Here is a 24388-nt window from a genome sequence, read left to right as displayed (position 1 = left end):
GTACGCTGATACGATAGCTGTCACAATACAATCTAACAAAATTGTTTCAAATGAAGTTAAAGACAACTAAGTGCTACTAGAGGCATCTTAAGGAAAAAACTGAACAAATCTTTTTTGGCCAACCCAATACTTATGAAAGCATTCAATAAACTTTAAAAGGCACTAAACCAATATTAGCTATTATTAATTTTATTTACCTCATCTACCTTGATATGCTGCTCTCAACAAAAGGGGGAAGTCACCTTGAACAGGACAGAAAATCAGGGTGGGACAGGCAATTCTGATTCTACAAAGGCACACTACTTACATGAGCATCAGAGAGAAAGAGGGGAGGGAGAGGTAGAGAGAGACAGAGAGATAGAGATTGAGAATGAACAAGTGCAAGCTTCCTAAGCTTCGTTTGAAATTTCAGGAGAAACAGCCAAAGGAGCAGTGGCAGAGAAGTCAACCAAAAGCTTTCTACTGCCCATCACAACAACAGCAGGAACAGTGCAGATTCTGCCTCACTGGCTCACCAATGTTAATCAAAGAGGACAAATCCACAGTCTTTAATGTCCACTATTAAGCAAGCAAGCTAATATCCATCTGTCAGTCTATCAAGTGTTAATTAAATGCATCTATGTGCCCAGAACTGTGCTTGAAAGACAGCTGTGTGGGGTTCCAGTGGAGGCAGGAAGGGCCGGGGAAGGACTGAGCGGCTCTGGAGCGGCCCCTCCTTTCCAGCCCCGTGCCTTGTAGCCCTCCTTTTAATCTCTCTGGGCTCTGCAGCCTTGACAAAAGCTACTTCTTTGCATCTATTAAGGATGCTCTTCTTTTCTCAAAATACATGATAAAGACACATGACAACACACTTTAAGGTATAGTTAAAAGTTGTTTAATATATAAGGGTTTGCAAATTTTTAATTTTCTTCTAATTCCTGAGAAATATATGAGAAAAGGGGGACAAAATTAACTAAAAGGCCTACCTAATTCTCAAGGAAAGACAAACGAAATGGAAAATAACCCATGAGTGTATCCGATGCCCACAAAGAAGAGGGATTTCACTTCTCCCTCCCTCCTGCCCCAAGAAAAAGCTTCCGAGTGACAGGTCAGCCCAGTAATGGCTGAAAGAAAAATTAAAAGAATGTTTCATTGAAAGATGTAGAAACCGGAATTTCTTATGTTCCTTCAGATACTACTCTATAATTTCACGGACCTACTATACCCAGTGTGGGACAAGAAGACAGGGAGGATGCATGAAACCTCACGGTGAAAACAAGCCAACTTCAGATAAGGAATGGTCAAGAAACCATCCCTTTTATACCCGGAAAGAAGTATTTATTTACACGTGAGAAATGTGTCAGAGCCCAAGATGGCTACCAACACTCTGTGGAAAGGGGGGAAGTAGCCCCAGGCTGCCTGGCTTCCTGCCAAGAGACCTCAAGAGGCCTTTCTAGTTAATTCAGAGTTTTATATATCATGTTTGCTGAAAATGGACACAGAACACAGACCTAGACTTTTAGATAGCAACCTTGGAACTTACCTCATTTAAGTGTCTTTTCTATTGCTTGCAGTTAATAGTCTCATAAAATTATACTCTCATTACATTTTGTCAGTATCTATGGATTTCATTACAACCGTGGCACCTAATTACTGTTTTCTAAATGAAGGAATTGAATATCTGCCTCTTATGCTTTACAAGATGTTGGAATGTCAAATACCCTTTGCTGTTGAGGCACATTCCATTTATATTTCTCTACTGTATCCATGGTGCTTGACTGTAATACCAATGTTAAAATACGGGATTTAGTATCACTACTTAATTTTCGTAACAAGCTATCAGACAATAACGCAAGGCTTAATTACTTTTTTTTAAAAAGGTGTATAAATTTCTGAAAAGCTTAAAATTTCCTGGGAACTGAGAAATATTAATTCTGTGAAAAACTGAGCAAGTGTTTCACATAGAAACGCATCTTACCTATGCTAAAAAACGTAGCCACATAAGTGGTTGTTAGAGTGGAAGACTTGATTTTCCTCAGTACATGTGGTCCTTGAAGTTGCCAAGTATCAACCGTCCCATGTAACCATTCCTTCCTGCAGTTGGCCCCTCTGCGGTAGGTCTGCTGACTGGTCCCTGTTCCATGATGCACTTCGGGGCAGGGAGTGGGAATAACAGGGCCAAGCAGGAAATACAACACTGACAAGTTTCTCCTGGGGCTTCTGATGAGTCTGCTTTAGTGATAAAAACCAAACACCTGTACCAAGATGCAGATTTCTTCCATGAAATTTTCTTGTTTAAATTGGGATCAATTTGCAGTTTTACAAAGGCTGAAAAAAGTTCAGGCAAAAATTCTCCTTCCTATAAAGCTACCTTATTCTGCATTTTGAGAGACAGGAAGACCGCCAAGGCTGTCGAACAAGAGAGCTCCTGGAAATCAAGGCTCCAAAGAGGGTGATTGCTAACACTCACGTCAAAAACACTTAAGGCCTCAGTAGCCAACATGGCTTCAGAGTTATTTCAGGGGCTCTTCAGGCCCTTAGGAGCAAGTGCTGTCTATTTGCAAAATAAACAAGGCGTCCCACACAGCCTATGTCCTAACATTTTTCAAATGCATTTGGATATTTCCGGGAAGCATTTGAAATAATGTTTTTTTACCCAACCAGATTAAAGGATAAAGGCTAAGAAAACAGGGTCTAGAGAAATGCTGTACTTAAAGGCAGAGATATTGTTCTGAGCCCCTGGAAACCCACTCTGCTTTCTGCCCCCAGATAAGGATGTGTCTTTGCTGATCAGAAGTCTGATTCCAGAGCCAGTTGCTTGCAAATTTTTCCTTAAATGGAAAGACCCAGACTGTTAACAGTACATTCTTCCAGAATGGGAATGGAAACCCTTCATATAGAGCAACTATTGACATATGCTAGCAAAATACAGTTTTGATTCAGACCCAGCAGCAGCCAACCCCATGCAGATACTGCCACAACTGGGTAGCCCACTAGGGAACAGTGTGCAGGAGAGGTGGCATACCAAGGCATTTGGCCTTTCTCTGCCTGCATGGTCTCCCCATTCTCATTAGTTTCTGTATCCTTGACTGAATTAAAATTGGAATCTGCAATGGAGGCATCTGTTATCTCTTCCCACAAGTTCAAAAATTCCTTGAAACACTTTAATTAGCATCAGAAATGGGTCTGGAATCTCTGCAGTTGGTGTCCAAGCTGCGACTGGCACAAAGACCCTTACCAAGTGGCCAGACTTTGAAAAGGAGCTGGAAAATGGGGAGGGACAGAAGGGTAATCTAAAGATGGCTCAACGGAGACAAAAGAGCCTCTGGCCTAGGACCATGAGGTCACTGCAGGGAGCTTGTGGGGAGAGCGTCAGTGTCAGTAGAACTTTTCCTCTATGCCCCACAGCCAGGCCCAGCAGAAGGTAGGATGGCCCTCAGAGAGATTCCCTGGGTCTCTCTAACTACACTAGCTATGAAGGCAATAACAATGGGACTCCAGGGACCGAGGATGTGCTACAGATTCTCTGAAGCCCTTGTTCTACTGACTGGAAGCCTGGGGGAGAAAAGCTCCATGATCATTGGCCTCGCCCTTCCCCTGGAAATGTCTATAGAAGGAGGACCAGGAAATTCAAATGAGGGTTATTAATAGAGTACAGAAGTCTGAAGTGGGATGTATTTAATTTTCTTGATATAATTAAGAAAAACACTCTCTTCACTGGTTCTACCTGACAGAGTGAACAAGGGAAAAATGGGCTCCAATTGTAAATATTCTAAAATGTCTGTGTTAAATATTTCTCCTCCCAGGCAAATCTGGCTGGGAACTTTCTTTTTTTTTTTTTTTTTTTTTTGCAGTACACGGGCCTCTCAATGTTGTGGCCTCTCCCTTTGCAGAGCACAGGCTCCACACGCGCAGGCTCAATGGCCACGGCTCACAGGCCCAGCCGCTCCGCGGCATGTGGGATCTTCCCGGACCGGGACACGAACCCGTGTCCCGTACATCGGCAGGCGGACTCTCAACCACTGCACCACCAGGGAAGCCCTGGCCTTAACTTTCTGTCATCTAGGATACATGGATTGAGATCTCAACAAAACACTCCTACTGATAAAAGTGTAAGGGATTTCTTTTTTCAAATGTATGTATGATTTAGAAAGACTGATCAGATTCATCCTTGAATCACCGTATTGTTTGTTTGTTTGTTTGAACCCTTGCTAAGAACTTTTTACTCCAGACATTTGCTTTGGTCAGAATTCTCTCTGCTTTTCAATAACAGTACAAATTCAGAAGGGCATTTCAAAAATAATTTACACACAAGAAACAAATCATATACAAATACCGGATTATTACGCGCAAGTCTAAGAAGAGCTTGTTATCTGGTCATAGCAAACTTTACTGACTGAACAGAAAGGGAGTTAGCAATACCCAAATTGTTATAGGAAAAACAACCACCACCAAACACTGTCAGTTAAACACAAAGACACGCAGATCTGGGGGGCAGGAAGAGGACTGTGGAAGTGGCACCATTCAGATCATTGCTAGATGAGCGTTAGCTAAATCCCGGTTCTCTTTCTTAAAAGCAGGGAAGAGAAACTAGAAGGGGACAGAGTCAAGCCATGGAATGGAGCTCCAAACGAAAGGAGGGAAAAGAAAAAGAAAAGAAAAAACACTGATGGATTCAAACTACAGTTTGAATCAAGAGACAACTGGATAACTGAGAACTGATCACAAGTGAGAGTTTAGTTTGCTTTCAGTGTGGCATTCCGATGCCAGCGAGTTTGCCTGCCTCCGACAGGGTCAACACGTCAACTCAAACTCTCAGCAAACTCAAACTCTATCTGTTTAGAACCAGCACAAATGTTACCTCCTCTGTGAATTCTACCTGGCTGCCCCCGATAGAATTAGTGACTTCCTTCCAAGCACTCCCAAAACATTTTATTCATATCTTTATTTAGCCTACCTTATTATGGAATAGAGCATGGCAGCTAAGAGCCTGGTTCTGTGTCACAGTGCCTGGTTTTGAAAGCACATGGTCAAAGTGTGACAGAAGCACCAAGAAGAAAATTACAGTCAACTGGTACCTGTTGGATCTCTAAAAGGCTAGAACCCATAATGATGCTCAAAATGGTCAGTGGGGATTTACAGTGGGAATGAGTATTTGGGGTCTCTCCCTATCAATCCATAATCAACCTGAAACACTGCAGACCCTTTTTATAATTAATGAATTCATAGAAAAGTGTTACTGATTTCTTAATGGTTTTTATTTTTTTGGTCACTTGGTGTTTTCTCAATAACTGATACTGAAAGTACAATACACTATACAATATTCTAGGGTTTAGAATTTAGGGGCCTTGATCGTCCATTGCTCCACATGCTGGCAAGGTGATAGTTGTTTCTGCACACCAAGGAAAGGTTTTATTGTTAGTGATGATAGGTATCCTCACCCCATTACCACCCAAAGGTTAGTTATGTAAGCATAGATTAACCAGAAGAGCTGCCTTGCTATAAGCCCTTCACCAGATCCTGGGCAATGCGGGTGTCCCTCCTGTCCTGAGCCACGCATAGTGCCAGCCGGGAAGGAGTTGTGCTAAAGCTTGTCTGGGCAGCTGGCCTGAAGACACAGGTGGGGAAAGAAGTCAGTAAGTGCTGAGCAAGAACTCAAGTTCTATTACAAAGATGAGTGCTAGAACAGAACATGAAGGCAAGCTAAAGGGGCAGAATAACAAGAGAAACTTTCAGAGTGGGTGGGGGGAGGGGGGCATACAGAAGCCAACATGACCACTACTTTCCATTGCCCACACCAAGAACACTGCCTGGAAATAAGGTGGCCATGTAAAATATCTAACACACACACGACATAAAAGATGCTCAATAAACACTAGCTCTCTTCTGTCCACTAAGCTCATTCCCTAGCATTAGCGAGTTATTTCAACAAATTTATACCAAGCAGCTTCTATGGAAGGCTGAGTACTAGTTTAAAAGATAAAACACTGGTTAAATTAGTTAATATAATGATCTAGTTAAAATAATAGAAAAATATTGAAGAAAAGGTACACAAAATAGCAGGAAAAAAATTGACCACTAAGATGTTTACTTCAAGTTCTTCCTCTTTTTTGAATAGGTGTCTGTCTCCCTGCTAATAGCCGCAACTTAGAAAATTATAAAGGAAATAAATTTCTCAAATGTCTTTGATAGGAGAGAGTATTAAGATGAAAATGATGTACCTTGTATAAGATCCTATATTAGATAAGCCTTGTTCCTTACAGTGTATTAATGCATAAACTACAAGTGATTCTGGAGCTCCAACATTGCATATATGGAACAAACACTATAAATCTAATATGAAGGTTTATTGAAGTAATTTGCTTGAAAAAGAAATCTGTGCATTCCATCTTCCTCAGTTCTGCTGCCCTTCGTTATTCAGGCATCTCTTCCATTGGACACCTCTCTAGTTTACTCAGGTGTGAGGAGATGGCCCAGTTGTGGCTATACTTTGCAGGAAGTATATAATTTATGAGCAGCTCATTGTTTGCTCTGGAGAAGAAATGTTTTCAAGGCTCCCAGGTTCAAAACCATTTTACTATTTATTGTGTTCTCCGTCTTTTCCTTATAAACATCTGTGCAACATGCACGAAAGTGGGTTAGGAATACATCCAATGGAACCTTCAGAAATAGAGCCAGAAAAGAGGTCACAGTGGCTCATGGCAAAGGATGGTCAAGTACCACAACACTACACACCTAAACACATGTGCACACATACATGCACACATGAATAAAACCTCATATGTGAAAGAAAGTAAGGTGCCAGTCAAAAAATATGTGTGACAAAAACACTGGAAACTGCGAACTAAAATTTAGATTAACAAGGATTAGCTGAACACTTTCTGTAATATGCTCCTTTCTACTTTAAGAATTTGAAAGCTACCTATTTTTCCAAATGCTATCATTCTAATTATAGAGTATGATTACTGTCTACTGGAAAAGTGCATTATAATAAATCAGACAAAATTTTTATACCATTATCCAGAATGACTTTACACCCAAAGCTCAACAACACTGAATAAGCTAGTATATTTTAAATAATTTATGGCATTAAAGGAGTAGAATTTACTTTAAAATGGTCCTTTTGGATGCAAAAAAGCAAATAATGGAAGAAGCAAAAAAAAGGGAAACAAAAACTCTAAAGTAAGTATAAATGGAATACTGAAGTAACTGTAGCTTTATAATTCATTTCACCTAAATTGTACAGGCATCCTCTACTCTCTAAAATGCCTGGGTTGGCCTGCCAAGTTAGCCTGAAATTTATCTCAGAGTTTTTTCCACTATGATTCAGTGATTACCCATTACTCCCAAACGATCAAGGCATGGTTAAGAAGATAGACAAACTATACTTCCGACTCTTGGGAGTGTGTCCCCTGGCGCTCACAGTTTACACAAAGAGAGATACCTGAGTGAAGTTCAATTTTTTTATGCTTGAAAAAGGAAAGGACACTTAACACAGTAAGGGTAATCACAATGCTCTTAGCCAAAGTTGCCAGATTCTATGAATTCCCTCTAGTTAGTTGTCAAACATTTTGGGGAGGAATCTATACTTGAAGTCTAATTAAAGAATAATGGATAAGTATTAGCTAACAGGAATGTATTTTAGAAATCCAGTGTTCATAATGCTTCCCCCTAGAGAGCTTTGCAAACGCAATTTACGATCACTAAAATGTTTTCCTCATAAGGAAAACCTGCCACATGTAATGTAAATTATATGATCTTTTCCCTACCCTTTACAAAGTATACCAAGCTTAAAGTAATCTGTAGGGGAGAGCAGTTTCTAAATCACCTCAAAGTCAAATATTTTCCTTTTCATCATCATTTATGAAACACATTGGTAACATAGACCTGACTGAGCCACACATCAGAGTTAAGAGGAATGAGGTCCTGATTGAACACCTGGATCTCTTTAATAGCAACTTCGATATAATCATCAGTAACCACAGAGCTCTGGAATATTAAAAGGGGAATGTATGATCCCAAGCAAAGCTTTAGATGAACACCTCTAGCACCACTGGGGGTTTGGGGTTTGGAATTCAACAAATAGTAGAGTAGGGGCTGAAAAGACATTTACATTCCAGCACCTGTCGCTCATTAACTGAATCTATTTGGGCAAAAAACTGAACCTCTCTGAACTTGAGCTTCTTATCCTTGAAGCAGGGATAATATTACTCATGTGGCCCAGTTCATGTAGGATTGTAGCAGCAACAGCAGCAGAAGTAGCAAAACGAGAAAGCAGTAGTACAACTTTCATTTTCTGAGGGCTTACAGTGTCCGGTGGATTGAAAACCACATGGTAAGGTAGGCATGTCATTGTAGACAAGGAAGCTGAGACTCAGAGAGAAGAACTTGCACAAGACTGCACATGTGTTACTGGCAGAATCTAAGTGTGAACACCAACAACTCTGACTCCAGAGGCCATGACCTGGTTCATATCTCAAAATGTATTCACATGTGTCATCTAATGAGGTAATGCTAGTGACTTCACTGTAAATGGCAAAGCGCCACATAATGCAATGTGTTATTAGTGTAATTTTTTAAGCTGCTAAAGTGTTTTCTGCTGAGTACATATACTATTCTTAGCAAGAGCCCATCAACTCAAGAAACTAAGGAAAAAGCACGAATGAATATGTAACTTGAGACCTAAAACAATGGAAAAGTATGGAAAATGACTTTAAAATAGATGTGACAGTTGGTGATGTCATTTTCTACATTTGCACATTCGCATGCATCCACACAGAGTTCCAACCCACAAACATCAAGCATCTCTCAAGACACCAATGGAAGTTGCCAGAATCATCAAAAAGCCGGGAGATCTGGTGTGTATGCGTCATGGCTCCCCAAGCCCATACCGACGACTTGGCAGGCTGCTCACAGGACGTGATTAGAGACATGGGACAAGCATGTTAGTCTGCAAATAATCTGTGGCCAAGCTTCCCAGGGATAACAAGGGGCAGCACGTTAGCAAAGCTGAGGGTCGATAGGATGCTTTAGAGTCCTCACTGGCAGCCAAAAACAACGATGGTGAACAAGAAAGCTAACAAAGGCATAGCAACTACCTCTATACTGTCTTAATGATTCTAAGCCTTTGAAACAGAGGAAAGACTCCATTCACCAAGGACAGGTAAACGGAATTACAATTAAATTCACATGTTAGTTAGTTGCAAACGCTCTTTTCCCAGAAATAGGTTCAGTCCTGAGTGAAAAGGAAAAGGCAGAAAACGCTGCCCTCTGAACTTCTCTTCTGCATTTCTGCTTTTCTGAGCTTGTCCTCACTCCTCCCGGCCTCTATGCTGCCCCTAACTTATCCCATCTCAGACAGCAAGTCCCCAAACATTTGTGATCACCCTCTCCCTCCCTTTATTGTGTTGCTGCTCTTTGTTTTCTCTAGAAGGGATTAAATAAACCCCTAAGGCCAGAGTGTACGGGTGTCTGGATTAAACACTGCAGGATCTCAGGAGACGCTTTCACATCAGTCTCTTCCCAGAAATGCTCTCCCCCTCATCCCAGAGATGTGCAGGACACAACCTGTACAAGCATACTCAGCAGCCCTGTAGACAAACCCCAAACCAGAACAGGCATAAAGAGTTTTATCCATTCATCTGTTCATTCACTCATTCAACTCAATAAACATTTATTGCATCTAGCATGTGCCAGACACTGATGGGTCTTGGGCAAATACTAGTAAATAATAATGTATAATACCTGCCCTCAAGAAACTCACAGTCTAGACACATCATCAATGAGTAACATTACAGAGTAGAACATGCTAGCCCTGGGAGGTGTGCAGGAAGGGATTCATATGCAGTCTTGGCATCGGTAAAGGGAGAGCAGGCCTTACCACATTTGGGTTGACTTTATGTCGAAAGCACGTGATGTTCACCACATACGGCCAATCGTCAGGCTCCATCAGCACCCCAGCAGCATGAGCACACGTGACGTGGAATGAGGCTGGGCATCGGCCATAGGAACACTGGATGCAGGCTCCAGAGACCTTCTTAACCCGGTGCCTGCAGAACATGCATTTCTGGAGGGTTAAAACAAAGAAGAGCATCAATTCAAACTCGGTTAACTCAGCCAATTTCCACACTTCACAGCATAATCGCTATTAGAGAGTAAAAAAACTGATTACATCAGCAAGGCCTGACCTCCAGGGCCCCTAATGGTGAGAGTGACTGTGACAACATAAGCTGCGTACCTTCAAGGAAACACACAGCTACAGCCGCATACTACCAGACACATGCTGAAATACTCCTTGTGGTAAGGAAAGCCAAGCCCTTTTGCACATGCTTCTCCAGGCACAGAGCTGAGGAAGAGGGCCCCCCGGGTGCTCCTGTAAATCACCCATGAATGCTGAAGCTTCTTCTCCTTTACCTTCTGCATGCTAGGCCTTTCTGTACATCAAGAGATAGACTATGGGTTTGACAGACAGGCACATACTCTCCTAAGTTAGACGAGGTCTTCAGAAATACCCAAAGAGGGGCTTCCCTGGTGGCGCAGAGGTTGAGAGTCCGCCTGCCGATGCAGGGGACGCGGGTTCATTCCCTGGTCCGGGAGGATCCCACGTGCCGCGGAGCGGCTGGGACCGTGAGCCATGGCCGCTGAGCCTGCGCATCTGGAGCCTGTACTCCGCAACCGGTGAGGCCACAACAGTGAGAGAGGCCCGCGTACCGCAAAAAACAAACAAACAAAAAACCAAAAAAAAAAAACCAAAGAGCACACAGCTGGGCTCACGTTTCCATTTACAAGGAAACGTAAAGTGTTAAATGGTCCAATGTGGAAACTGCAGGCTCAAGTGTTTAATAATCCAAATCTGAACCCTTCATGACTGAAACAAAAACATGCCTCCCAAAGTGAGGAAATGGAAAATCACCCCAAAGGGCATAATTTTGTTGAATATCTATAGCTGACTATGCCTGGGGAAGAAAGAATGGAAATAAAAACTGCAATAATAATTACCACAATATGAAAGTTAAATTGCATACAATTAGCCCTAAACATTATCAGTACATTTGTTATGAGAGATGGGAAAAAATCAAACAGCTTCACTAAATGCAAGATTTGTGAACTAATACTTGAAGGTTAGGAAAAAATAGTTGTAGAACAACACAGGGTCAGGTTCAGAAAGCAGAAGAAACAGAGTGATCAAAAAGCTCAACTTTTCATTCCTAAGGATAAAGTAAGTCTGCAATCTGATCAAATGATGATGCAAATATTCTTCTTTTATAGGTACCTTTTCCTTCCTGGGACAAAAAAGGTACTTATACTCAATGCCTTTTGAGGACTGTAATGTTTTATCAACAGACCTGTAAGAATCAATGTGGACAAAACTTCTAACTCTTCTTTGCCCTCACATCTGATCAGCATCTTCAGTCTGCACCTTAATAGATTCTGCACCTTAATCTTACTCTGATCTCACCTACCCATCTATACCAACTTTCACCATCTCTGTCCATGTTGTCTTGCCCAGTGTAGTAGTGGCCTCCTAACCAGTCTCGCAGTCTTTTATTTCATGCCATTTTGATTCACCTTCCCATAGAACTGAAAAAAGACCCATTACAATACGAACAAAAGCATTATTTAACATCTTGATATCTCTTTGGCAATTCTTGGTATCAGTTTCAATACATTCCTGGTAATTCTTGGTTTACCAGTATCTTTTTGTCAATTCCAACCATTTGAAATATGATGACAGATATAATAGAAAGACCTCATATCAGGAACCCCAGGCATAATCAGATAATCTTTTAAGAGCCTAATCACACCACAAAGAGGTCAGTGTTTGAATAAGTTCAGATACTGACAGATGTATGAAAGGAGAAATTGTTTCCTATTTTACCAATTAAATAGGATTAAGAGTAAGAAAGAGTACTATGACTTAGCTAATTAATGAACTGGTAACTCCCAGCCTCTTCTACCATTAACTTCCTCAATAAACAGAAGTTCTCCAGAAAGAGGGAAGGAGACAGAGAGAATACATTTAAGCCTACTAATAACTCACTCCTTGGAATCTAGTAAGGGAAGTGCCTCCTTTCCCAGGAAGACCAGAGGTAGCCATTTCTAAGGATAAAACCAGTATCCTTAGAAAGTCAACCTGCAGACTACTGTAATGCAATGCTTTGGAAGATGTTTATTCACAGGGTTGAGAAGTTTGGCTTAAACATCTAATAGGTTCTTGCAGAGATGGAGAACTCCACAAAACTTAGTAGGGGAGCCATTCCGTATGCTGTATTACAGTCTACATAGTACTTCCAAACCCCAGTTTCACTTGCTTGCTACTAAACCAATAGTTCTCTACCCTGGCTAAAGCAACTATGGCAATTTAACACCTATACTGCTGGGCTGCGGAATTTAATTCAATAGGGCAAAGATTAGGACATGTAAGCCCCTTCCTAGAATGTTACAATAGAATTAAGTACTAGGAAAAAAGTAGAAACAAAATGCTATATGAAACTAGAATGACCAGTGCAATCAGGTATGCTTGGGGGTAACATAGGGAAGAAGGCTTTAAAGAAATGTAATGAACTGACTGGATCAAGATGGTGGCCTCAGCCCCTGCTACAAATCCACCAGCCCCAAACCCTAAATAAAGAGAGATAGGAAAAATAATGAAATCATAACAGCACTGACTAACAAAAAAGAGAGCACTTAATGGAGAGCCCCAGCAACAAACTATTAGTAGGTTTCTCTGAGGAGGCAGTTCTGGCAAGGCCAATGTCAAGAGTGGAAGCAAACAATTAAAAGACAAGGGACCCACTGTCAGGCCAGCCCCATGGCCCACCTGCCCCCACTCTTCATCAGCAGGTGAAGTAATCTGATCCGATCTGAATCCGAGTCCTGTGACCTGACCTATCATTTGCCAATAAGACAAGTGAATTCTCGTTTGGGCTAAGGAAAAAAATAGTGCACCCAAGATAAAATACAATCATATACTTTAAAAATCACAAACACATGAAGGAAAACAATGCCATGAACAAGAGATACTATAATTAATAAATAGAAGAATAGCTGGCCTAAGGAATCAGGTAAGGGGAAACAGAAGACGAGTTTAAAAGAGATGCAGCACGTGTTATGATAGAGATTCCCAAACAGATCCCATCAATTGAAAAACACAAACAGTAACAACCACCAGTTCTAAAATTAAAAATATTATTTCAAAGAAAAAAAAATTAAGATGTGCTGAATTCTGAAATGGATCCCAGTGAAGATCAAATTAGCAACTGGAAGATGGAGCCCAGAGATTGTACAGAACACAGAAGATCAAAAAAGAAGGAAAATGGAACACAAATGCTAAGCAGTATTGAAAAGAGATCCAGATGTTCTATTATCTCTCTAAAAGGCATTCTAGGGCTTCCCTGGTGGCGCAGTGGTTGAGAGTCCGCCTGCCGATGCAGGGGACACGGGTTCGTGCCCTGGTCCGGGAAGATCCCACATGCCGCGGAGCGGTTGGGCCCGTGAGCCATGGCCGCTGAGCCTGCTCGTCTGGAGCCTGTGCTCCTAAACGGGAGAGGCAACGGCAGTGAGAGGCCCGTGTACTGAAAAAAAAAAAAAAAAAAGGCATTCTAGATGAATAGAAAAAGAGAAAACAACAGAAATTTTCCAGACCTGAAAAAGGCCCAACAAGTAGGGTTAATTTTTTTTTTTAAATCACCTAAACACATCTTAGATACATGTTATATTTCCAAATAAAAAGAGAAAATCCCAAAATCTTCCAAAGAATAAAAGAGAAAAATCAGATTACTGTCAGATCTCTAATCTGCAATAGTGGGTGCTAAAAGACAATGAAACAGTCTTCCAATTTATAGAGGAAAATTAAATTTGGTCTACATCCAGCCTAATTTTCATTCAAATGTGAGAGCAAACATAAAGATTATTTTTTCTTTTTCACATTCAAGGATCAGAAGTATGCAATGAGGAAGTAAAGAGTAACCAAAATGCTAAATATGTGGATAAATCTAAATGACTATGGACTGTATGAACAATAACAGTAATGTCTTCCGGGTTTGAAAACAGAGAGAGAATTTGAATAGATGACAATTGTAGCATATAAGGAAGAAGTAGTAAAAGTGAAGTTTTAAATGTTCTAAATGTTCTTGAATTGTCTGGGAAAAGGGTAAAAGTACCAATTCACTAATAGTGTGAAAACAAATAGAATAAGGAAAAATAATAAATTCAAACAAAGACATGAAAGGAAAGAAGCAGAAACACAGAACAGGTGGCAGCAAAGGAAAAAGCACATTATAAATTGGTAGAACTAAACCCAAACATATCAGTAAGTTAACTGTAAACAGACTAAATTTCATCTTATAGACCAAGGGTAGCAGAAGTTTTCTTAAAATGCCAGATAAATATTTTAGGCTTGTGAGCCATACAGTGCCACTTGCAAGTACTCAACTCTACATTGTATAGTTGAATTGAACAATGTGGGGCTTAGGGGCACCAACCCGAACCCCTGCGCAGTCAAAAATCATGTAACTTTTGACTCCCCCGAACTTAATTACTAAGAGCCTACTGCTGACCAGAAGCTTTACCCGTAACATAAACAGTCGATGAACACGTATTTTGTATGTCATATGTATTATACACGCTATTCTTACAATAAAGTAAACTAGAGAAAAGAAAATGTTATTTAAAAAAATCAAAGAAGATAAAATACATCTACAGTACTGTACTATATTTATCCATGCCTAAGTTTATGTCATCTGTTTACAAGATGAATTGTCTGTCAGTATCTACATCAATATTGTCTTATATGATATGAAAAACGGTAGATGTTAAACATATTGCTAACAGTAGGCATCAAAAATGAAAAGATAATGTTAAAAAATTCATATTTATTTACAGGTATAATGATTCATGCATTAATAATGAAGAAGCAGTAATATGACTGCTCTATGGTAGCCTAATGTAATGGGTGGCACCGTGTGTGGTCTGTGTTTGTGTGTGTAACTTTTGATAAATTTTAACTTTTTATAATAGCTCTGTGTATATTTTATGGTAGAAAATGATAAAATAGACTAGTATCTACATATAGTTTATGCATTCATGACAAACCTAACATTTTCTTAATTTTTTCCATATTTCTAAACTACATGGATCATCTGCAAGTTTTTCAAATTGCCACGAATCTCCAAAAAAATTTCCAATATATTTATTGAAAAAAAAAATCCACAGATAAACGGACCCATGTTTCTCAAGGGTCAACTGTAGTGTAAAAGCTGCTACAGATAATTCACAAATGATGGGCGTGGCTGTGTTCCAATAAAACTTTATTTACAACAACAAGCACGTGCCCTAGTGTGCTGACCCCAGCTATAGGCCATGGGCACGTATTTGAAGATAGTGAGCTGTGAAATGATGGAATCAGTATTTAAGTAAGATCACTCTAGCAGCAAGGTGGATAAAGAGCAGACTGGTGGGAAATGGAACTGTTAGGAAGCCACAGGAATACTGAGGCAAAGGATGATGACGACTTGGACTAGGGAAGTGGCTATTAGGAGGAAGGTAAATGTTAAGTGTTTTTCACTCCTGTTATTCTTTGTTGACAGAAATTCTATATCTTCCTTTAAATAGAGCTACTCACTCAAGGCCAGGGCTGGACAGTCTGTGTGCTGTGGGAAAGAACCTCTTTAGTAGCTGCTTTAGTTTTGAAATAGATGAGGGTTGAGGTGACCAATTTCTCGAGGGATGAGGACTGAAAGGAATGTGTGAACAGCAAGACTGTTGGGCGCTTAAAAGCACAGAAAGTTCAGAAAGACAGGGCCATTCTTCCTGCAGTTCCTGTTTGAGATGCCAGTGACCCACTGGGAAAGGGATAAGGAACCAATTTCTGGAAGACGATAAATAAAGGAGGTTTGAGAAGTCAAATGAGGCAGCCTAGAGAGCCATCACTTGGGGTACTTCAGAACAAAGTTGAGGAGGGCTGATGTCCAGGGAGACCAACACAGCAGAGCAGGAAAATGCTGACACAGATGACACTGGAGAGTGACTTTAAGGTGTCATTCACCTTTATGGTTTTCTAGTAAGGATGCCTGGGACATAACAGCTGCTCAATGTTTGTTGAACTAAACTGAATCCAGGCAAGTATATTTTGGTCAAGCTATAGACCTGCTCGCCTGTTTCCTCAACAGTGAAAAAAGACTCCACACGTAACTATGCCACCAGAGATGTTAGAGGGCTTCAGAATCACTGGGAGGCCTGCTTCAAGCACAGGTTGCAGGCGCCACCCCCAGAATTTCAGTGTGTCTGGGCTGGGGCTGTTGAATTTGCATTTCTGACAAGTTGTCAGTAATACTGATGCTGTTGATCCAGAGATCACACTTTGAGAACCACTGGGCTGGTGGGTTAAAGTGTTAAAGGGTGTGGATTATTCTGAGAGGCTCTAGTATAAGGCAATTCAGGAAGTACAATGTTTTTTCATCTATTCTTCTGTGTCAAGGGCTGAGAGAATCCTCAGGCAAGTATGATTTATAGATCACTGTACTTTCTTGGGGGACTGGATTTCCATACTTATTCCAATGGCATAGGCCATTAAAGCTCCTAATGGGTTGAGGATTTAATGAAGTATCTGGCAATGAGGCTTTGTGTACCATTAGATTCCTTGAGCACACAGCCTGGCAAAGGGCATCAAGAAATGATGAGCTGTGAAGGAGTTACAGGTTCAAAGCACATCCCCTTCCCTTCTTTTTCTTTTAATATGATTTGTAGTATGATTTTATTGTTGTTTTGCCAATTTTATGATTCTTTTTTCTTCCATAAATAAGCCGATAATTTCAAAACAGGCACAAATACTTTTATTTTAATTAGTATTTCCTTATCAGACAAGTAACAAGCTGATATTACCTAACTCCTTTTTCCTTTTGCTCTCCAAAGATGTTTTTTCCAGGTACTCCATGGCAAGCTGACGTTTCCAGCTCCAACAGGGAATACTGTTGGACTCAATGGATGTCACTATTGTTGCAGGCAAGTCAGAGGACTGAGGCTGAAACTTTGATTTTGCTCTACATCCTTAAATATAGGTTTTAAAAGCGAAACCTTTTTTTTTTATTCTACCTGTAAAATTTATGTTCTGCTCATAAATATTCATTAACTCAGTCACTCACGTGCCAATAATGGCCAACACTGGGGGAACGCTGTATGAGGCAGTCTAAGATCTACAGCAAGGAGCTTACAGTCCAGGGGAGGAAACAGACATGTAAACAACTTAGGCAGAAGGAAAAGCAGAACACGAGAGCTGTCATGTGAGAGCAAGATTCAGAAGGAGCAGAGAGAGGAGTAGATTGATACCGAGAGAAATCAGTTTACCCAGAGAGCTAAAGAGCGGCTGGGGAGGAAGGGAGAAGGGAAGGTTGAAAACCGAGGTGTCCACGGTGAACTCACACTGCAGGGTATGGGCTGCTATAGTAAGGGGCAGCAATTAATATGCAGTCTCACACCACTCGGACCAGACAGAATTGTTCTGATCTCAGTGGTCTAAGCATATTACAAATGGCAGATGTCATGAAATGATACAGCAAAACTCAATTCTGAATACTTGTGCATCAGCTCGTAACATGGTGAGCACTCTGTCGCTCCACACCCCCATCAAGAAAAGTTATTTCTACCCTTCAAGTTCAGAGCATTAAAATAAATGGCTCACGGTGTCAAGTGTGTGGAATTAAATCATTATTTATGATATGTATCAGAAGCCATTTATCTCATTGCTTTTTGTTTAGTGAGATTCACCCCACAAAAGGTGAGAAGCTAAGAAAAAGTCAAGCAGCAGGCTAAAGAGGAAAGGGCAGAGGAATGAGCTCAGCCAGGCCAAGAGACAGAGACAGAAAAACGGGCAGAGGTGGTGGTGATCAGCCAGAAGGCTGCACTTATTCAAAACAAGCAAGGGAGGCTTTGTTGGCCCTGAGAAATATTAAACAAGAATCACAGAAGGATTCTAGAACTGGAAAGGCCATGGCAGTTCATACACAAACTGACAAATTAACAAATGACTCTTGAAAAGCATTATGTCAACAGCCCAGTCACACTTTTTTTTTTTTTAAATTTTGGATCAGGAGAAACACCACCAGGAAGATCACCAAATAGGAATCCTCTGGAAGCACCTTTTAATACCAGTACTAGAACACTGACTGCACACAGTAGGTGCTCAATAAATATCCATTGACCACATGAAGGATCGTTTCCTTATTATATATAACGTGTCAATTCATTCTTTCAGCTATCTCAATATTTATTAAATATCTTCTATATGAAAGGCATTTTGAAAAATGCAAAAGGAGACACAAAAAGATGCCATCCATTTATTCAAGAAGCTTAATTTGGCAAACAAAAAGAGCTGTGACAAAAGTGTTGCCACGGTCATCACGATAAGCAAGATGAAGGGCTACAGATTTGGAAGGAGATGGGGATGGACCAGCAGAACAAAGGTGAAGTCGGCATGTGCACCTGAGCAGTTACCCATCTGTGCCCCTGCTCTTCACCACTCTTCAAGTGAGAAAGAGGGGCAACAAAGAAGGAACTTCATGACAGCCACCCGAGGGACACCAACACAGGACGAGGAAGGAGGTGCGATTCTGCTTGGACGGCTCAGGCCAGGTGGCAGGATTGCTCAGGCAGGTGACCCGTGCACCGCTCTGAACTGAGGGCCATGAGTCACCAAGTCCAGGCACTTCTGGGTCAGTTCCACAGACTGGCTCCCGGGAACTCATAATAAAGTAAAAAGGGGGCTTCTCCAAAGTCAGAAGTTCCCTGTAATTAACTTCTTGGTGTTCAGAGGCTACGTGCAATGCTTCTACACCAGGTCCTATGCTGCCTTGCAGGGTGCTGGGGACGTGCTGCCTGATGGCTGAGCCTGCAGCGGCGGCGGGGACACGGGGTCCCCCGCGTGGCTCAGGGAAGCTGTCTAGCAGGTTTTAGAGAACTGGGGAAGCCAGCAAGAGTGGGCTGCCTTTGAGTTCACCTTGAAGGACTAGCAGGTTTCAGCCAGTCCACATGCAGAGGCATGAGGAGGGAGGGAGGGAGGGAGGACATTCTAGATGGATGTAACAAAGCTAAGAGGTTTCTGAGTGGCTTCAGCAACCAAGCAAGTCTCCAGGGCAGCCCAGAAAAATCTCAACAACCTTGGGCTAAGAATGCCTGTTGCCCAGGCATGTCTCTTTGCTCATCCATCTTTTGCTCTTTGAGGGTTTGGACAAATTCTACTCGTCTTGTTATCGAAGGCACCTGGCATGTGTGCAAACTAAATACCTCGGGAGTGCCCTGACCAAACACCACACACCCCTGTCTTCCCTACGTGGATAGTATTTCACAGTTATTAGAAGCATGGACTGGGAAGTCAGGCAGACCTGGTTTTGAATCCAGCTCAGCACAGGCACAAAGGATAGTCACAGAAACAGCCAAAATAACATGGCCTGAATAAACAGAAATGGTGAGAAGTCATGGGGGCAGCAAGCTAGCCCCTGAACGTCTCCTGCCCTTCTTCCTGACACCCCCTCAGCAGAAAACAGAGCTTCCCCTCTGCAATTACTACCTGGGCTATGCAGAAAAGCCAGACATATAAGCAGCATTTGCAATTAAATTAAATATTAAAGGCAACATCACAATCTCATGTTCAAAGAGGCACTTCACTGATGGTATAAAGCAGCATTTGCTGAATCACAAAATAGGCAATGTTATCTATGCTGAGAAAAATCAATCACTTATCATTTCTACTTCTCTAACAGCCCGTTTGGGTTCTATACTTCATTGCAAGTTTATTTCAGATTTAAAGGGCAAAGGGGGCATACAACTATAGCATACAGAGAGCTTTAGAACAAACCTTATTCCGAGTACTTATTAAGTGTCACTAAACATCTTTCAGCTGATGGGTGGGGAAAGCAAGCCTCCTAAACCACAAAATAAACATTTTGTAAGTACTTTTTATTTGCACTTTTATTTCTTTTTATGTTAATATTAAAGAGCACCTGTTTCCTAGAGGAAATTTCATTTTTTGAAATTATTGTTTACAAGAAATCAAACAGAAATTCTTACTCTCCTTGAATAAAGCATTTAATTGAACCCAGAATTACTGAATTATATACTTACTTAAAAAAAAAAAAGGCACTCTGTCCTTTCTGATACAACGAGGTCCAGCACACTGACATGTGCTCTCTAACCTACAAAAATTGACACAAATTTGTGAGGTTACTTATAACTTAGAAGAATTTTTATAGATCGCTCTGAATTAATGCTGGAAATGATAGCATTTTAATCATTTAATTCTCTGTTAAATCTAAAAAGAAACACAATTTTCCTGTTTGTCACAGTTTAGGGAGGCTGGCTTACAAGCTTCCTGCTGTTCCAAGGACAGGAAAAAAAAAATCTTTATTTATTATGAATATCTGATACGACTTGCTATTGGCATTATCAGATCAAGGACTAGGACACATTTTCTATTTATTTCTGGCCTCAAGCCTAAAGGCCTTAAGATATCTGACAAAAAAACAATAAATCAAAGACAAAGACTAATTATCCTTAGCAATATTTGTTTTGAGACAGTGCAAACATCCAACACTATAAAGGTTGCCGGGTTATTTTGTTCAAGGTTTTTTTTAGAGAGGAGTGTATGTTTCTGAAATGCCTGTTTTCTGTATATTTACTGAAATTGCGTTCACTGGTCGGGTCTGAGAGGAAACAGTAAAGGCATCTCTAATCTGCAGAGAAGGAACTGGCTCCCACAAGCCAAGTTTCAACCGCCTCTCTTATCTGACTTCCCATAGGCACTTTTTAACAGTTTAAATGAACATTTATGTACACTCCTGCTACATATATTTATCTTGGTGAATGGTACTTATATGAATGTTTGGAAAAAGGAAAAATAAAGAGATCTCATGATTTTTTTTTGATCACTACACAAACCGAGATGTTGGGGTGTACTTCCTGCTCTAAACACCAGAAGCTGCCCCAAGGCCCCTGAATACATCTGACTCTTGTGAGAAACTGTCACCCATGAATGGTTCTCTCTGCGGCCTGCTGCAACCTCTTTGCCTCTTGTCTTTCAATTATACCAGCAGCAGACCACATTGCGAAAATTTATGCTTAAGTTTAAATACCCCAGCACCATGTCTCCAAATAAAACTGAGGAAGCAGTGATGAAAAGCTATTAGCTCAACATTAGCAGACGTGTCACAGGTAGCCTTTCAGAGGAAGACCCTCTCCCTCTCCGTTGGGGAAAACTGTGACCCTGAGAAGAGCCAGGTCAGGGTAAAGCCCCCTGTGTGAACACTGTCCAGTCCACAGCCCATCCCTCCTCCTGCTTCTGGAGGAACAATCACCTAACGGTGAGTTTGGGGATTTGTCTTCTAGATTAGACGAATGTGGGGTTTCAATCTCAAGTGGCCCTTAGGGTCACCGAGAAGTTCTTTTATCTTTCCCAGCTGAGGGAATGGACAAAAGGCGATAAAACAGGCTCTGGTCAAAGGATTAGAATTGAACCCTAACCCTGCCCCCACTGTGGCCTTGCATTGATTTACTAACCAGGATACTGCTTCTGGATTATTTAGGTGGACTTCCTCTGAGGACGAGTAAATGGTCAATATTTTTTTCAATGATCTATTTGTGGGTAATCTTTCCAAGCTTAGCTGCTTCACTGGTCAAGTAAAGATGACAACAGCAACTACTCCTCATGAAGCTGTTCTCAGGGTTCAAAGAAATAACATCTATAAAAGGTTTCTCAGACCCTAGGACATAGTCAGAGCTAAGCAAGGCTGCCCCATCTGTTCCCAAACCTTACCACTCTTGAACCCAAGCCCAAATCCGCACATTCTAAAGACAACTGAGCCTACTCCTTCACCCAGATAATAGGGACCATGAGGCATGAAGGTCCTCAACCGCCCTGACCTCCCCTTCATCTTCAAAGCCACAGTTTCAAAACACTGATGCTCGTAATCATTCAGACACCAGGTAACTATAGATTTCTGCATCTTGTTATTTAATGCATTGATAAAAAGAAAAAAAACACATTACCATGTCACAAACTAATTTTTAAAACAATTTAGTAACTGTACTTCAATATTATTGTCTCCTCTGTAATCCTATGTATTTTATTTTTAATATTTTAAAATACTTTTCTGAAGAACTATCCATAGCCTTTACCAAAAACTGCCAAAAGAGTCCATGAAACAAGTTAAGAATCCCTGACACAGAACAATTAAAAATGTCTAAAATCACCATGAATGAACACAGTGATTACAATCACCACATAAGAACAAATATTTCAGTGAATAAGCAAAAATGGAAAACATCGCTCCCACGGGGACCAAGCCTGAGGGGCAGGGGCGGGAGATTCGAAACTAGGGTGGCGTGAAAGACATGTGGATGAAAGGCTCTTGGTGCTGCAGCCAGGAGTCAGTACTGTACCTCTGAGGTGGGAGACCCAGCTTCAGGACACTGGTCCACAAGAGACCTCCAAGCTCCACATAATATCAAACGGCAAAAATCTCCCAGAGATCTCTATCTCAATACCAGCACCCAGCTTCACTCAACAACCAACAAGCTACAGTGATGGACATCCTATGCCAAACAATGAGCAAGACAGGAACACAACCCCACCCATTAGCAGAGAGGCTGCCTAAAATCATAATAAGGCCACAGACACCCCAAAACACGCCACCAGACGTGGACCTGCCCACCAAAAAGACAAGATCCAGCCTCATCCATCAGAACACATGCACTAGTCCCCTCCACCAGGAAACCTACACAACCCCCTGAACCAACCTTAGCCACTGGGGACAGACACCAAAAACAACAGGAACTACGAACCTGCAGCCTGCAAAAAGGAGACCCCAAACACAGTAAGATAAGCAAAATGAGAAGACAGAAAAAAAACACAAAGCAGATGAAGGAGCAAGATAAAAACCCACCAGACCTAACAAATGAAGAGGAAATAGGCAGTCTACCTGAAAAGGACTTCAGAATAATGATAGTGAAGATGATCCAAAATCTTGGAAATAGAATAGACAAAATGCAAGAAACACTTAACAAGGACCTAGAAGAACTAAAGATGAAACAAGCAACAATGAACAACACAATAAATGAAATTAAAAATACTCTAGATGGGATCAATAGCAGAATAACTGAGGCAGAAGAACGGATAAGTGACCTGGAAGATAAAATAGTGGAAATAACTACTGCAAAGCACAATAAAGAAAAAAGAATGAAAACAACTGAGGACAGTCTCAGAGACCTCTGGGACAACATTAAATGCACCAATATTCGAATTATAGGGGTTCCAGAAGAAGAAGAGAAAAAGAAAGGGACTGAGAAAATATTTGAAGAGATTATAGTTGAAAACTTCCCTAATATGGGCAAGGAAATAGTTAATCAAGTCCGGGAAGCACAGAGAGTCCCATAAAGGATAAACCCAAGGAGAAATACGCCAAGACACATATTAATCAAACTGTCAAAAAACTAAATACAAAGAAAATATATTAAAAGCAGCAAGGGAAAAACAACAAATAACACAAAAGGGAATTCCCATAAGGTTAACAGCTGATCTTTCAGCAGAAACTATACAAGCCAGAAGGGACTGGCAGGACATATTTAAAGTGATGAAAGAGAAAAAGCTACAACCAAGATTACTCTACCCAGCAAGGATCTCATTCAGATTTGATGGAGAAATTAAAAACTTTACAGACAAGCAAAAGCTGAGAGAGTTCAGCACCACCAAACCAGCTTTACAACAAATGCTAAAGGAACTTCTCTAGGCAAGAAACACAAGAAAAGGAAAAGACCTACAACAACAAACCCAAAACAATTAAGAAAATGGGAATAGGAACATACATATCGATAATTACCTTAAATATAAATGGACTAATTGCTCCCACCAAAAGACACAGACTGGCTGAATGGATACAAAAACAAGACCCATATATATGCTGTCTACAAGAGATCCACTTCAGATCTAGAGACACATACAGACTGAAAGTAAGGGGATGGAAAAAGATATTCCATGCAAATGGAAACCAAAAGAAAGCTGGAATAGCAATTCTCATATCAGACAAAATAGACTTTAAAATAAAGACTATTAGAAGAGACAAAGAAGGACACTATATAATGATCAAGGGATCGATCCAAGAAGAAGATATAACAATTGTAAATATTTACGCACCCAACATAGGAGCACCTCAGTACATAAGACAAATACTAACAGGCATAAAAGGGGAAATCGACAGTAACACATTCATAACACCCCACTTTCACCAATGGACAGATCATCCAAAAGGAAAATAAATAAGGAAACACAAGCTTTAAATGATACATTAAATATGATGGACTTAATTGATATTTATAGGACATTCCATCCAAAAACAACAGGATACACATTGTTCTCAAGTGCTCA

General features: G+C 40.8%; 1 protein-coding gene across 3 annotated transcripts in view; it reads right to left on the bottom strand.

The window, feature by feature from the left end:
- KDM4C (lysine demethylase 4C) overlaps positions 1-24388 on the bottom strand; it is a 400008-nt gene that overhangs the window by 67424 nt on the left and 308196 nt on the right. For 2 of the 3 annotated variants that reach the window (XM_060155068.1, XM_060155067.1), the window contains exon 18: positions 9860-10045. In XM_060155068.1, coding sequence (XP_060011051.1) covers positions 9860-10045 — 186 coding nt within the window. Of the gene's footprint in view, positions 1-9859; positions 10046-24388 lie in introns of those variants that run through there. The other variant, XR_009541598.1, reaches the window with a different exon arrangement.

This window comes from Lagenorhynchus albirostris, chromosome 7, assembly GCF_949774975.1.
Source record: "Lagenorhynchus albirostris chromosome 7, mLagAlb1.1, whole genome shotgun sequence".
In the NCBI taxonomy this organism is placed as follows: Eukaryota; Metazoa; Chordata; class Mammalia; order Artiodactyla; family Delphinidae; genus Lagenorhynchus; species Lagenorhynchus albirostris.
Note: the sequence above shows the minus strand (reverse complement) of the source record. Positions and strands in the feature narration are given on the sequence as shown.